We start from the raw sequence: 13,184 nt of genomic DNA on the forward strand, positions 1-13,184 counted from the left end.
CTTACATTTAGATTGGGTGTCTGCATTTCGGGATGGGTCTCCTTCTTGGAATTCAATGTGCCCAGCTTGGTGTTCACACTGAATTTATCCGTTTGTCCAGGTCCATGACCATTTCCGGTGTCCACGCTCTGCGAGCGCACCCTCATGATTAAAGCCTTCTTCACCGTATCGATAAAGCGGGAGCCGGCATTGCCGCTACCACTTTCTGCTTTCGGGGTCTCGGGTGTAGGACTTCCTGCCGACGTCTGGGAAAGATCGGTTCCCAGAAAGTCGCGAGTCTTCTCCCGTAGTTCCTCGCATAAATTCTGGAGCAGAGAGGTCCTGGTGCGCTGTTCCAACTTTGCAAACTTTTCAGCTTTGTAGCACGCGTTCTCAGCATTGATCAGCTTGGTCAAGATGAACTCCTTGAACTCCTGTCCCTTGCGGAAAACTGCGGGATTCGGCAGAGTGGGGCCGAAGAAGGGAACATCATCCCTGGCGGTAACGCTGACCTTGTAACGGGTATGTGGTGTGTTCGGCTCAATGGGCTGGACCACGATGAAAGCGTGCAGAAAGTGACTGGCGATCATGTCGGGTGAGAATGGAGTGTTGGTCTCTTGGAAAACGATGGCCACAATGTCATTGCCAATGTGTCGCTTCCTCTGGAGCTGCTGTGGATCGCCCTCGGTGTGCGGCAATAGAGTGGATACATGGAACATGATCTCTCGCTCCTTGAAGACCTCATAGACAGCTGTGTCGCCCGTGTGACCATTCTGAATGTCAAGCCCACCCCTGTAGCCCTTGTGATCCTTCAGGCGTATCCTTTGACCCAAGACATCCAAGAACTCGTCGAAAGCTGGTGATGTCTGCTGGTTACCGAAGAGTTCCTCCTCGGTGGTCTGTCCATATCTTTGGTAGAGCACTCCAAACTTGAAGTGCGAAACGAGAACATGCTCGTCGTATACACTGATGAGTTGCGAGGCCTTGGGGCACAAAATCGGCATGAAATGCTCGACCGTGATATTTTCGTTCAGTGTATGCGCCATTTTTGCCGGACTTGGCTGTGGTAATAGGCATGAAACTGGAAGAAGCTCGTGCATCGTACCAGTTCTCAATCTCATCAGGATTCGCATGTGCTCCTGGTTGGCTACATTTTCCGTTTTAATAGAAAGCAAAATCGGTCCCAATTGCTCATCCACTCCAATCAAATTCGAGTGCTCCCTAGCGGCATAGAATCTCCTGTAGCACTTGGCCGTATCGTCCGTCTCGAACTTGGCCATCCAGGTGGTCTGTGGGAGCAGAGGATTTCCTCTCGCATCGTAGCCGCACTCATGTTCGGTGCCATCCATCCAGTAACCACCGTGCAGTGGCAGCAAGATCATGGGGTACGGTGCCGGTTTGGCCAGCGCCTCCTCAAGCAATCTCTGCGAGGCGGGAATGGCCGAAACGATCGATGAGTTGGAGCTCACCGACGACTGAGATTGGTAGTGGTGTCCGTTGGACAGCAGCTGGCAACCGGAGGCGCTGACCACCCCACTTAGTTGCGGGGAGGCGGGCGTCGAGCTGCAGGCGGAGCCCGAGACTGTGGAGCTGCTCGAGTGGTTCATCGAGTGGCGCAGTGTTGCCCGCGATCCCGAGTGCTGCAGCCCACCGTTGTGGGGATGGGCGTGGCTGTCGTGGGGTGAGTGTGGCTGTGGCACGCGCTCCTCACTCGCATTACTGCCGCGATGGTGGTTCTGTAAGAAGAAAAGAAATCGATTATAAATGAGTTTAATTCGTTAATTGATTTTTCAATCAAACTTGAATTACTGGAGAGAAAACCATCAGGATACTATAAATTTGGTATTTAATATCAGTGTATATTTTTCCATATACACAAATTGAATGTCACAGACAGCCCCAAGAAACTACCTTTCAAAAATCCCAATCTTATACCTCCATAAATCCAAGCATTGCAGACAATGCCGCCTAATCCTTGGCGGAAATAAATATAATTTTCCCTAGCCATTCTCTGCGAGTACGAAACTCTGGCTTGATTGTTCAGCGGGATAGTGTGTCAGAGATCCATGTGTGGCACTCTGCACACAACTGGGGCCTGATTATGTGTGAGTGGGTGCCACAGTGGAGCCTCCCACACGCCGACGGGCGGAATTAGAGGCTCTGCAGCACTGCTGCATTATAATTTCATGCAATTATCGTCAGTGAAACCCGCCCGCAGCCCGCGCCCCAGCTTCATATGCAAATGGGGCGGCCTCGAGCCATGTGGATGGATTGGATAATGGCAGAGTGGAGCAGGGTGGTGCAGTTGGTTCGTCGGAGTGGTGCAGAGACTGTCGATGGCTTTGCAATTTTGTTGGCACAAACTATTTGCAAAGGCACCAAACAAATATGGTAGTGGGTGGAAGGGGCGTGGTCGTGGATTACGTGATGGATTTGCAGAGAGGGAAACTTCCACTTCCAATGGCTTTGAATTTTTGATAACATTAAGCCAACATTTTCATTTGACATGAACGAGGCTCCTGCTCCCATTTCCTTTACAATTCCTGGCGCCACTCGAAGCTTTTGTCTGGTCGACCCCCTTTTGACCCCAGCCCCCTTGCCTCTTAACCCGATGCCTCCTAAACAAGAAAGCATATTAAAAAGTTTTCTTTTATTTGCAAACAGTTTTTCCGTTTCTGGGATTCTTTTGTTGCACTTTAGGGCGCTGGCCTGCAGCCAAATGTGGCACGTACCCAAGGGGTTAAAGGGAGCGGGCTAGGGTTCATCGATAGTTCGTGCCTTGATTTAATAGTCTGCCGGCTGCCAATTGGAACTGCAGCTGATGGCTGGAAATAATGAGCCAAAGGAAGTAGGAAAAAGGCAGGCAGTGGAGGTACCCACTTGATAGATGGAAATAATGAGCCGAGAAAGGATGGGAAATGCAAATGCAACTAAAAAAAGCAATACAGTTTGGCAAGCACTGTGGGGTCACCGCCTCTCACTTCTGCAATCGATTGAAGGTTAACCGATTCGATTATTCAAATTCGCGTTGTGTGCCATTCAAGCCGAGTTTCCAGCCAGTTGACTGCACCGCTAATGAATTGCATTGTCAGTCATTTGGGTGCATATCCAATGGATTTTGACATCCATCGCTCTAGCATTCATTTGTTTGCATCTGTATCTGTTGGTATCTGTATCGTGTGAACCGAACTATGGTCTAAAACAAAATATGCAAATGCAGTTTCCTACTGTAACTCCCTCTTTGCAGGCAAACAAAACGAATGTGGCAATTGAGGAAAATTAATAAATTTTGTTGTAACCCTAGACGTTCATTTGGTCGCGGGGCGGGGAATTAAATGGGAACTGGAGCTATGGGACTGTTGCAGATATTGCTTATAGAGTCGGTCACGTCACACGCTTAGTTGGCTTCATTTGCTAAGGGCGGTTGGCCTTTTAGTGTTTGCCTAAATGGGAAATGGGAAAACTGGTAAATGGCTGAAGAGGGGGAACCCTCATCCCCAAAAATAGATAGTTAGTTGGATAAGCTGTCTGTGGTTGGGTAAACAAAAGAAGTCAGCGGACAAGTGACTCATCTAATAAGGAATATTGTAGTCTCTCCCAATCTCTCTGAGTTTTTCCTTCAGTTAATTTGTGAAGATTTCCACTTTGGCAATTGGTTTTGGTTTCAGTTTGGCTTGTTTTATGAGATCTAATTAGGAAACCATTTGTGCGGAGGCTGCTGGAGAAGTATTAAGCACAAGCAGACAACTACACAAACCGGAAAATGCCAAAGTTAAATGTAATAAAGTGGAAAGCATGACGAATGTAGAACTTGTGCAGAACAAGAAACTCGCTTCTGACAAATGATCATTCCGCTTCCCGCCGAACAATAATGACAATCATAACGCCGATGATGATGTTTATGTGCCGATTCCGAGGAACTTAAGCGGATTACATACAGCCAGTTCGAGTACACGAGCCACAAGATGTGGAAAAGTGTTACGAGCTCGGAGCAGAAAAGAACATATAGAACACTGAACACCGAACACCGAACAGAAATGGAACCAAAGTGGGGGGAACTGAAGGAGGAACTACAGCCATATGGCAAACTGAAGAGGGGCACGAACTGCACAGAGAATTAAAGTTATGGTATGTCAAATGATGTTATATCTGGACTTCATCATTAAAGGCTAACAAGTTTGTTATTGGCCAAAAGAAATGATTCAACTTAGTGGTCGATTCTCGAATTTCCTTCTTCAGACATCTACATTGAACTAAACAATTTTTCTCACTGTCGAGTGTCATCGTTTCGAGGTTAATGGGGTAGTGGCATGTGAAGAGGGACTTGCAACGAGTGGAAAGGGCAGCCCCTGGCAAAGTCATCTCCTGCATTGAACAAGCGATTTGCATAAGGCGAAGGGCAGCAGTTCCTCTTTTGGACACCTCCATATGTGCAAAAAATCCTGCGACGTAGCCAGAGTCAACAAGGCTTGCTTGTTGTTTTTATTGTTGCCGCTCAAGTGCAGGCGGGCGTCATTAAAAATGTGCATTTTGCATTCAACGCCCTCGTATTTCTCGCTTTTCTCACACCCTAAAAACGACAAAAAATGAAAACAAAATTTAACAAAAGCACAGGAAGCAGGCCCCTAAAAGAGGGTTAAAAAACAAGAGGCGTTGGGAAGAAGGGGCTGTCTGTCATTCGCTGCAGTGCTTTCCAAACTGTTAATATTGTAATATTATTTCTGTTTTAGCCTTTGTGAATATCTTATGCAGTTCACATTGCTTAGCTCAGAAAGTGTCACACATACAAGCTACCCAACTGATTGATATATGTATGCTGTCTACGCACGTGAGACAAATGTCGGGAGAGCAGGAGATATATGTGTATGCGGCGACAAATCCCAATCCCCCAGTGCGACCCACTCCCCACATGATTTATTCGAGTCTCCAAAGGGGGCGATGCAAAAACACAAGCCAAACTCGAGATTGAAGTGCTTAAATCAAAATCGCATAAATCACAAATGTCACAAGTCAAGAGTGCGTATCAAACTGTGCATGGGGTAAGGCAAGGATTCGAGACTTTTGAGATTAGACAGTTTGTGGAATTAAGATCGTAAAGAATTGCAGCTAGTCATTTTTACAACAGTAGTAAGCACTAAGATCACAGGCTTTTATATTCTTCTAGCAGAACTTAAACAATACCGCTATATCATAAAGACAAAAACACCTAATGGGTTCAGCTCCAGCTGCGACGCACTTTAGAAGCCATTGAAAGTCGATCTTTCAACTTGGGATTCTCCACACGTATGAGTGATTCGAGCTGAGCACGATTGTTCTGTTTGAAACGCTTTCACAAACTTAATTAACATACACACATAGTCTTTCTTATCGCTCAACAGTGAGCAGAACAAAATAAGTGTTAAAATGGATATGAAAAGACTTCACATATCATAAAATAAAATATAACGTTCGTAGAAGTTTATCGACTGCAATCGGAATGAGATCATGTCGCGAGTTTGCAAGAAGTGTATAAAAAGTGAGCTCACTCATGGTTTGGGGGCGTTTTTGTTTGGCCAAAATCGCATTTGTTCAACTGGTTCATTGATATTCGTGTTTTGTTCAACGATTATTGAACACCAAACACGGCCTAAATAAGGCAATCATTGAATATGGTGGCTACAGTTTGGCGACATTTTCATTAGCGGAACAAAGCAAAAACGTAAAAATTTTGTGGCAGAAAGCGAAAGGCAGCCAAAATGGATTCAAGATTGCCATAAATTATGCAAGCTACCTGATTGATTTTTAAGATCCACTAATTAATATAAAATAACAAACATTATTTGCGGTTTCGGTGGCGGCTTAAAAATAGATTTTTAATTGCAGCTCGCAGCTGGAAGCCGCAGTTCGCAGTTCGGATTCGAGTTGCATGTGAAGTCACGGTGTGTGTGACCCAATTTGTGCGCAGTGAACCCAACACCCGCTTCGAATATGCCCCTTTTGCCATTACCCATGCAGCATAAAATTAGCTGCGACAATTCCAAGGCAGAATCAAGAGGGCCGAGAAGTAAGAGCCGCAGCCAAAGCTAAAGCCATTCCATTCCCACACGCCCACGGGAAGCAATTTCCCTCGATCTGAGGTAACTCGAAAGGTATGAGGGGAGCATGACTCCATGTCACGGCTTTATGAGCAGCGAACAAGATGGGGGGAAGTTGTAAGGGGTTGGCGTAATAAGATATTCTGCGATTCACACAAACTGAGTTAAAGCCGTACTGCAAATGATTGTGGGTGTCATCAAGTGATTTTTGGGCGGGGCTAATAAGCAAGAAGACAACGCTATTCAACTCGAAGTCCCTGTGAAGATTTTAGTACTTTTCTAAATTTTTGTTCTGCTCTTCAATTAAATTATCCGTGATAACTACTCTCAATTTAATAATATATATTTTCTCTAGTTTCATTAATAACTTGCCCTCGAGTGTACAGTGGCTCTCAAACAGTTCGCAGTGCCTTACTACGACTTTCGTGAGCTTGCCCAACCTTCTTCTCCCTATTTAACCCTTTCGCGCTTGCGCATTGAAGCTGCTCCGTTTCCACTCGAATGCCCAAGACTTTGTGTAACTTTGCACATTTAAATTACAAACAGCTGACAAAAGTTTTGCCGCCAGACCAAATCCCGAGACCAAGATGGCCAAGCCACTCTTCATAAGAAAAAGTGTTCCCCCTGTTTTTATTATTTTCCTCCGCTTGGCTAGCTTTTCTCATAAAATAATTGCTCGTGTGATCGAGACTCGTTGCCTTTCAACTTGAGTTACCAACTCCTCCCCGTGGAGACTTGTGAAGTCAACGATGAGGAGTTCTTTTGTCTCACGAGAATTTTGGCAGTCAAGCGTGAAACATGAAAGAATATGTACAACCTGATGATGTTCTTGGCGAACCCTTCCTAGAATCTTCTGAAATGCTATAAATTACCAGGCCCCAAAGTTGTGTACTCCCATTTGGCTTCCTAGGAAGTTTTCTGCATGTTTTCAGGCAGTTGTCAAAGCTTCAAAGAGGAAACACGATGTGAACGTTTCCTGCCCGTAATTAGTGTGAAAATGTGTGTTATCCAAGCCGTAGGTAAACTCAATTCCCTGCCTCATTTCACATATTGATTAAACAAGCCAAAACTGGAGCATAAACCAGCCGTATATAACGCATTGTTTACTTGGTCAAAACATGCGACCAACGAGGTTAACAAATTGAACGTGCATATTGAATTTGTGAAGGCAGTTTCGATTGGTTGTGGTTCAAAATGTCAGCTGCAGTTGCAAAATGACAGGGAAAAAAAGAGAGAAAAGGCTTGGAACTTTCGAGCAAGTGGAATGGCTCTTCATTCGGAAAACGAAAGGGGAGGGCTGTCAATTTAACAGGACTCAGAAAAAGTTTTTAATAGTTAGTCCAGCATGAAGCCTGAATATAGATATAGCGCTTAAAACTTTTTAATTTGGTTAACTTTTGTAAAACAGATGCCTAGATATCTAGGTTTATCCACTCTCATCGTACTTTTGGTGTATTTGTCAGCGGGTTTCTAGATGATTTATGGCAGTGAATCTGACATTTCTCTGCTTGATTTTTGCTCGAAAAAAGTTGCCTGACCACCGAAGCCGATGCGTTGGCGTTTTTTTGGCATCGGCAACATTCACTTTTTACTTGGCATATCTGTATCTACATATGCATATGTATCTTTGATTTTTATTTCGTTTTTTGGGAGGGTAATGCTGCCCAAAAACTGGGTCAACGCATGTCGCCAGCGCGATTTAACACTCGCTCATCGTTAATCTTCATTCATTTGCATGCGCTTCACTGCATTCGTTGTTCATTATTCATTATTCGGGGCTTGCAGCCTGGCTCTCAAACTGTAGATGCATCCAATAAGTGGCAATTGCCGCAAATTGCTTCCTCAGCTGCTGTTGCTTATTTATAGCAAATCTTTTGACGCCAAGTGAGTGCCCACAAGTGCATTTACCAACCCCTTCGACCTCTCGCCATCCACCGCTTATGAGTCCAATCCCATTTGCCGCCCGTCTGCAAACATTCGTTGACTTATTTATGATCGCACACGAGACTCGAATCGTCGGCGTTTTCTTTCTCTTTTTTGGATGAAAATTAAACAGCAGACGCCAGATGGAAATCAGCGAAAGGCCCATAAAACTATTCTCAGTACCCGACTCCGTTGATTGTTTACCCCGAAAGAGTCAAAGCGACTTAATGGCTGACTAAGGAGTAATGGAAAAGCCTGAATCATCTGTGTTTTCCATTGCAGCATCAGCCATTTTCAGATTGCAATTGCAGATGAACATTTTATGAGCAGTTTTCCAGCATTTACAAATTTGGAGTTTGAAGAGTTAAGAAATAGTTGCATCTAAACTACAGCTAAGCAGTAATGTTCAAAAAACATGTTTTCAATCGAGTCTCGAATACCCGAATAATTTCATCATTCACCGAAGTAGTTATAATAAGTATAATTAAACTATTAATACAAGAATAAATATATTTCATGCAACTGCCAGATTTATCTGAACTCCCTTGATTTCTTTATGCTCATCGCCAATTCAATCACCTTACTTTTTTGTTTTACAACGTGTCTGGCATAACTCACAAGTCGAAAACAAAACTCCAACTGCAGTCTGGCATATAAATCAATAAATTAGCAGTCCATAAACTTAATAAGCCAGATAAATAACAAAACCATTGCCACAACAACAGTTGAGCACGCAATGCAGCCGAAATTTATATCAAAAATGAAATATAAATGTGCGAAAAGAGCGAAGGAGACGAGGCATTCCACTTTTGTAATCAATCATTGACATCCTGCAGAGTGCATTTCGTAGTTGGAGAATCATTGGCCAATTGCATGTTGGGCGCCAATTAAAAAAAACTCCGAAATGGCCAACGGCGGCTAGAAAACAACAAAGCCTACAACGGGGAGTCATGCAAGCGGCTAAAGTGGCCGCAAAGTGAAATGCAAAACAAAAAATAAAAGCCAGGCCTCAAACTCAGAGTTGAGCAATGATCGGTAACAATAGAGAAAAAAAAACAGCGAGCAGTGACCATTGGTCAGCAGATTCGAGTGAAGCCAAAGAGTTGGCCAAATCCAAAACCAAATCCACATCCAAGTCCCATGTACATGTGCAATGCATTTAACACTTTCAACACAGCCACAATCGCTTTGGTGATTCATTCGGCGTCAGGTTTTTGTTTATGCTTTGTTTATTTATTTACTCTTTTTTTTTATTTTTGGGTGCGTTACAGTTTGTCAGCCACTGTGAAACTTTCTTTTTACGAAATATTTATGAAGAAATTCACACAGCGAGAAAAACAGACAGATACAGATAATAAAAACAAGTGTGGGGGGCGGGTTAGCCGAACGCTCGTTGGTGGGCGTGTTAACCACTTTTAGAGCCCTTTCCCAGCTCATTGCCCGGGGGCAACGGGATTTCGGTCTCTGCCTAATGAATTTATCTTTTCCTCTTTATTTTTTAACACACCACATTGCGAGCAATTTCATTTAGAAACTTTCTTTCCCAGCAACATCATCATCAGGCAGACAAAAAACCGGAACAAAATCTCGGAATTATCTTGAGGGCATATCAACTGTTTGTTTGGCTGGTATGTCTCCGGCGAATGCTCTTTATTGTTATTATTATTTCATTATTATTTAGTTTTGAGTTTTTCTCAAGTTTGACACGCACGCGACGCTGTCTAAAACCTTGGCTAAGTCTTTGGGTTATTTGTTTCTTTCCCGTCTTAGCCGAATTTGAATTGATTTGGTTTCTTTGTTTTGCCCGGCCAAAAAGAATCAGAAAACAACGAGTCTCTACGCCTGAAATTCAATTAACAAAAGCCATAAAAAAGTGACGGAAAAACAAATGAGATTTAATTATTAATTGAACCAGAGTCAAGGTTTCTCTGTGCCGAGTAATTTACATACAGAGGCATCGAAACATATGAATATCTATCTAGCTTTTGTTTATAAAGCGAATGAGGCCAAGTGGGCTGATCCGTCAGATGATTATGGTTTTTGGCAGCAAATCAATCTGAGGCGTGTGGACAAGAAGTGCGGGTGTCTCATGGCAAATGGTGATCTTTAGTGGGGGAAATGCTCTTGAGAGTTGTGTAAACAAAAGAACAAGGTTGCGGATATGATGGGGATATTTTTGAAACTGAAGAGGACCATGATATCTCATTCAACTTTGAAGTTCGCCAAAATGCGGTCACCCCTTATCAATTTGATGTGTGCTTGTGGATTTCCAATAAAATAATATTTCATAAAAATCGTAAAATGTTGTAATACCGTTAGATTGCATGCAAAATAAGTTTAATATTCACTCCTTTTTAAATCACTTCTAAACACACCTCCGCATTTATCTTACTCCATACTCCAGTCATCAGTTCATTGAACCAAATAAAGTAAAACCTACGGCAATGCGACAATCCCATTTGTCATCTCTGGCTGTCGGTTGCCTCTGGGGTAAACCCGGTGACCAGGTCGCCCACCAATCTGCCAGATCCCCACCCTTTTACCATCTTCTGTGACAGTTTACAAGGCGTCGTAAAAAAAAAACAAGAACAGAAAAAGCGAAGAGAAATGAACTTTTTCGCACTTGATGGCCATTAATTTCTTATGTGTTGGCTTGTTTTTTTTAATCTTTTTGTGGCGTGGCCCGAGTTCATGTGGGGCAGACTTTATTCTGCTGTAACTGTTGTGAACTTTGACATGGATTTTTGGCTCGCGTGACCCGAGAAATGAGGAGGTTACCCCATATGCAGCACTAAGTGAATTGCAAATGTCCAATAAGGCTAATGGCAAAAGCTCTCGATCTTTGCGTGCAAAAAATAAAAACTTGTTTTTAAGCCGCATGAATATGTCAAATGACTGATCCGCTTATGAGAAGCCTTGGCTACGAATGTATCTGAGTATCTTGTATCTGAATCTGCAATGCTCGAGTGAGCTTTATCAGCTGCCTGCGTTTTCTTTTTTTTTATTATTTTTTCAATTTCTGTGTCAGCTAATTTCCATGGCATTGTTGGCTGAAATAACAAATAACAAGCAGCAAATAACATTTACATGGGCACACTGAACAAACGCTTTTCACACACCCATGCAGTCAGATTTTCAACTTTTCTTGCCAGCGAAAGTTGGCAATAACAATGCTTTTCCGGCATGCCAGTAGGAAAAGAGATAGCCATAGATTGACAGCTGGCAGCAGAGTGAGATGGATACACGCTAAGAAAGTATGGAGCCAAACTAGTTATATCTCCTAACAAAATGAAGAAAAACTCTTGATGGGATTTTAGGCAGGCCTTAAATGTGCGTAATCCCAGACATCGAATTCAAAACACCCTTTAATTGAAATTATAGTTTGGCGCATTTGGCTGTTTCATGTGCGCACTTATTCACGAAAAAAGAGTTTGTATTGGAGGAGTAGTAGGAACTATTACAAGGCTGTTGCGAGTGCTTTTTTTTACGTGTTTTGGCATAAATTAAAACTAAGGTCGTTGCTTGCCCTGTTGAAAACAACAGTTAGACAGTGAAACGGCACAAAAGCAGTTAAGAACAAAAGGCCAGCACATAATTTACACATCACACATAGAAGTTAATCGCCAGTAGATCTCTTTGGATGGAGCTGTAAAAACCAGACGGAATCGATGGATGAAGGTGGGAAACAAAGTCTTATATCACTCCCAGTTACCTGTTAGCCATTTTAGCTTTGTTCCCTGATCTTGTTCTCTTTTGTTCTTCCTTTTTTTCTCGTTGGCATGCTAATGATCTTCGATCTCAAGTCACTTTATTTAAACACGCCCCATTCATAAATAATTTGCTGCTAATTCTCATAATTCTTGCGCAGTAATTTTACCTTTTCGCCTTCTTCCTCTGCAGCTTGATCAATGTAAACAATGTTTTCCGCTTGTCATTTTTCCTCCAAAGTTGTTGCTTTTTGAGGGGCACAAAAACTGAAAGTTGAGCTGGCCAAACCAGCTAACTGGTTTGACTTTAAAAACTGGCTAAACAAAGCTCGGCATTTGTTTTAAGCCAGTTCCCCCTCTACTTTTAAGGTAAGCCGATAGCCAACTGCCTGCTAACTATCGAAGCCTAGGCTTGGGATCTAACATTGGCTCGAATTAGACGCTTTGTTTAAGTCCAAACACTCACTCAATGCAACTCTAGAAGGTCTGCAAGTTCTGCGGAAAAATTCTGCTCGTCAGGGTATCAAATGATCAAAAGTGTACAGAAAGTAAGCCAAGGCGAAGAGCTTTAAGCAGAATAATAATGAGTGTAATTCGAGTTTTACAAAATCAGTCAAGTACACTAGAAGATGGAATTTGAAAATATAGATGATCCCCTCAAATATTAAGGTTTTAATTGGTATTGGTACTAATTTATTAAATATATTTAAAAAACTGGAATGAAAACATACTCCATTTCGGAAAGTGTATTCATTTTATATAAAAGGCAGGCCTCCCCTTAACCGGGCACCCAGAAACCCAATTAATCTCACTCTCTTCGCCAACTTGACTTTAATTTGCTTAACCCTCATTTCGACGATTGTCCCGCTTTTGGCCAGAAGCGTTTTCGATAATGGCCAAAATCGGCAGTGACTGGAATGCTAAACTTTTCGGGGTGCAATTACAATTATCAACAGCTAGAAACGACATTTAATTAGGCTAAGAAGGTTTTTATTTGCTTTGGCACATTATTAACCCATTAATGGCTCACAGCGCTTAGGTCATCACAATTAGCCAAGTTCATAGGAGGCGTTGGGGGATTTTTCCTGCTGGAAATAATTTGATTACAGTGAGTGCAGCGATGACCTCAGCGTGTAATGGAAAACCCATTAAAAACGGCTTTTATTTTTCTTTCGCACTATTTACCTGACTTTGCACCTGTTTTGTGCCAACGCGTGCCAAGTGAAAGGGAGAGAGACAGCGATAGAGAAGTTTGACCGCAAAGTATAAAATTTCAAATTGGCAGCTGCCGCCAGCAGCTGACACCTAAATTTAGGCCACCAAAAAAGGCAATAATTAATAAAAAATAAACCAAAGCCAATGTGGCGAAGCAGAGGAAGCAAAAGAAGAAAAATAAATCCATTTGGACCGGAAGTTCCAGCGAAACTGAGAATGAAACGAAACCACAGAAAGCCGAAAGGCGAGCATAATGCATCCTTCCGTCTTGGCTTCCTTTCAACTT

General features: G+C 42.8%; 1 protein-coding gene across 4 annotated transcripts in view; it reads right to left on the bottom strand.

Annotated features, from left to right (window-relative positions):
- Positions 1-13,184, bottom strand: part of LOC117135136 (rap1 GTPase-activating protein 1) — an 81,146-nt gene that overhangs the window by 1,991 nt on the left and 65,971 nt on the right. For all 4 annotated transcript variants that reach the window (XM_033295190.1, XM_033295191.1, XM_033295192.1 and 1 more), the window contains one exon: positions 6-1,715. In XM_033295190.1, the coding sequence (XP_033151081.1) occupies positions 6-1,715 (1,710 nt within the window). The remainder of the gene's footprint in view (positions 1-5; positions 1,716-13,184) is intronic.

This window comes from Drosophila mauritiana, chromosome 2L (assembly GCF_004382145.1).
Source record: "Drosophila mauritiana strain mau12 chromosome 2L, ASM438214v1, whole genome shotgun sequence".
In the NCBI taxonomy this organism is placed as follows: domain Eukaryota; kingdom Metazoa; phylum Arthropoda; class Insecta; order Diptera; family Drosophilidae; genus Drosophila; species Drosophila mauritiana.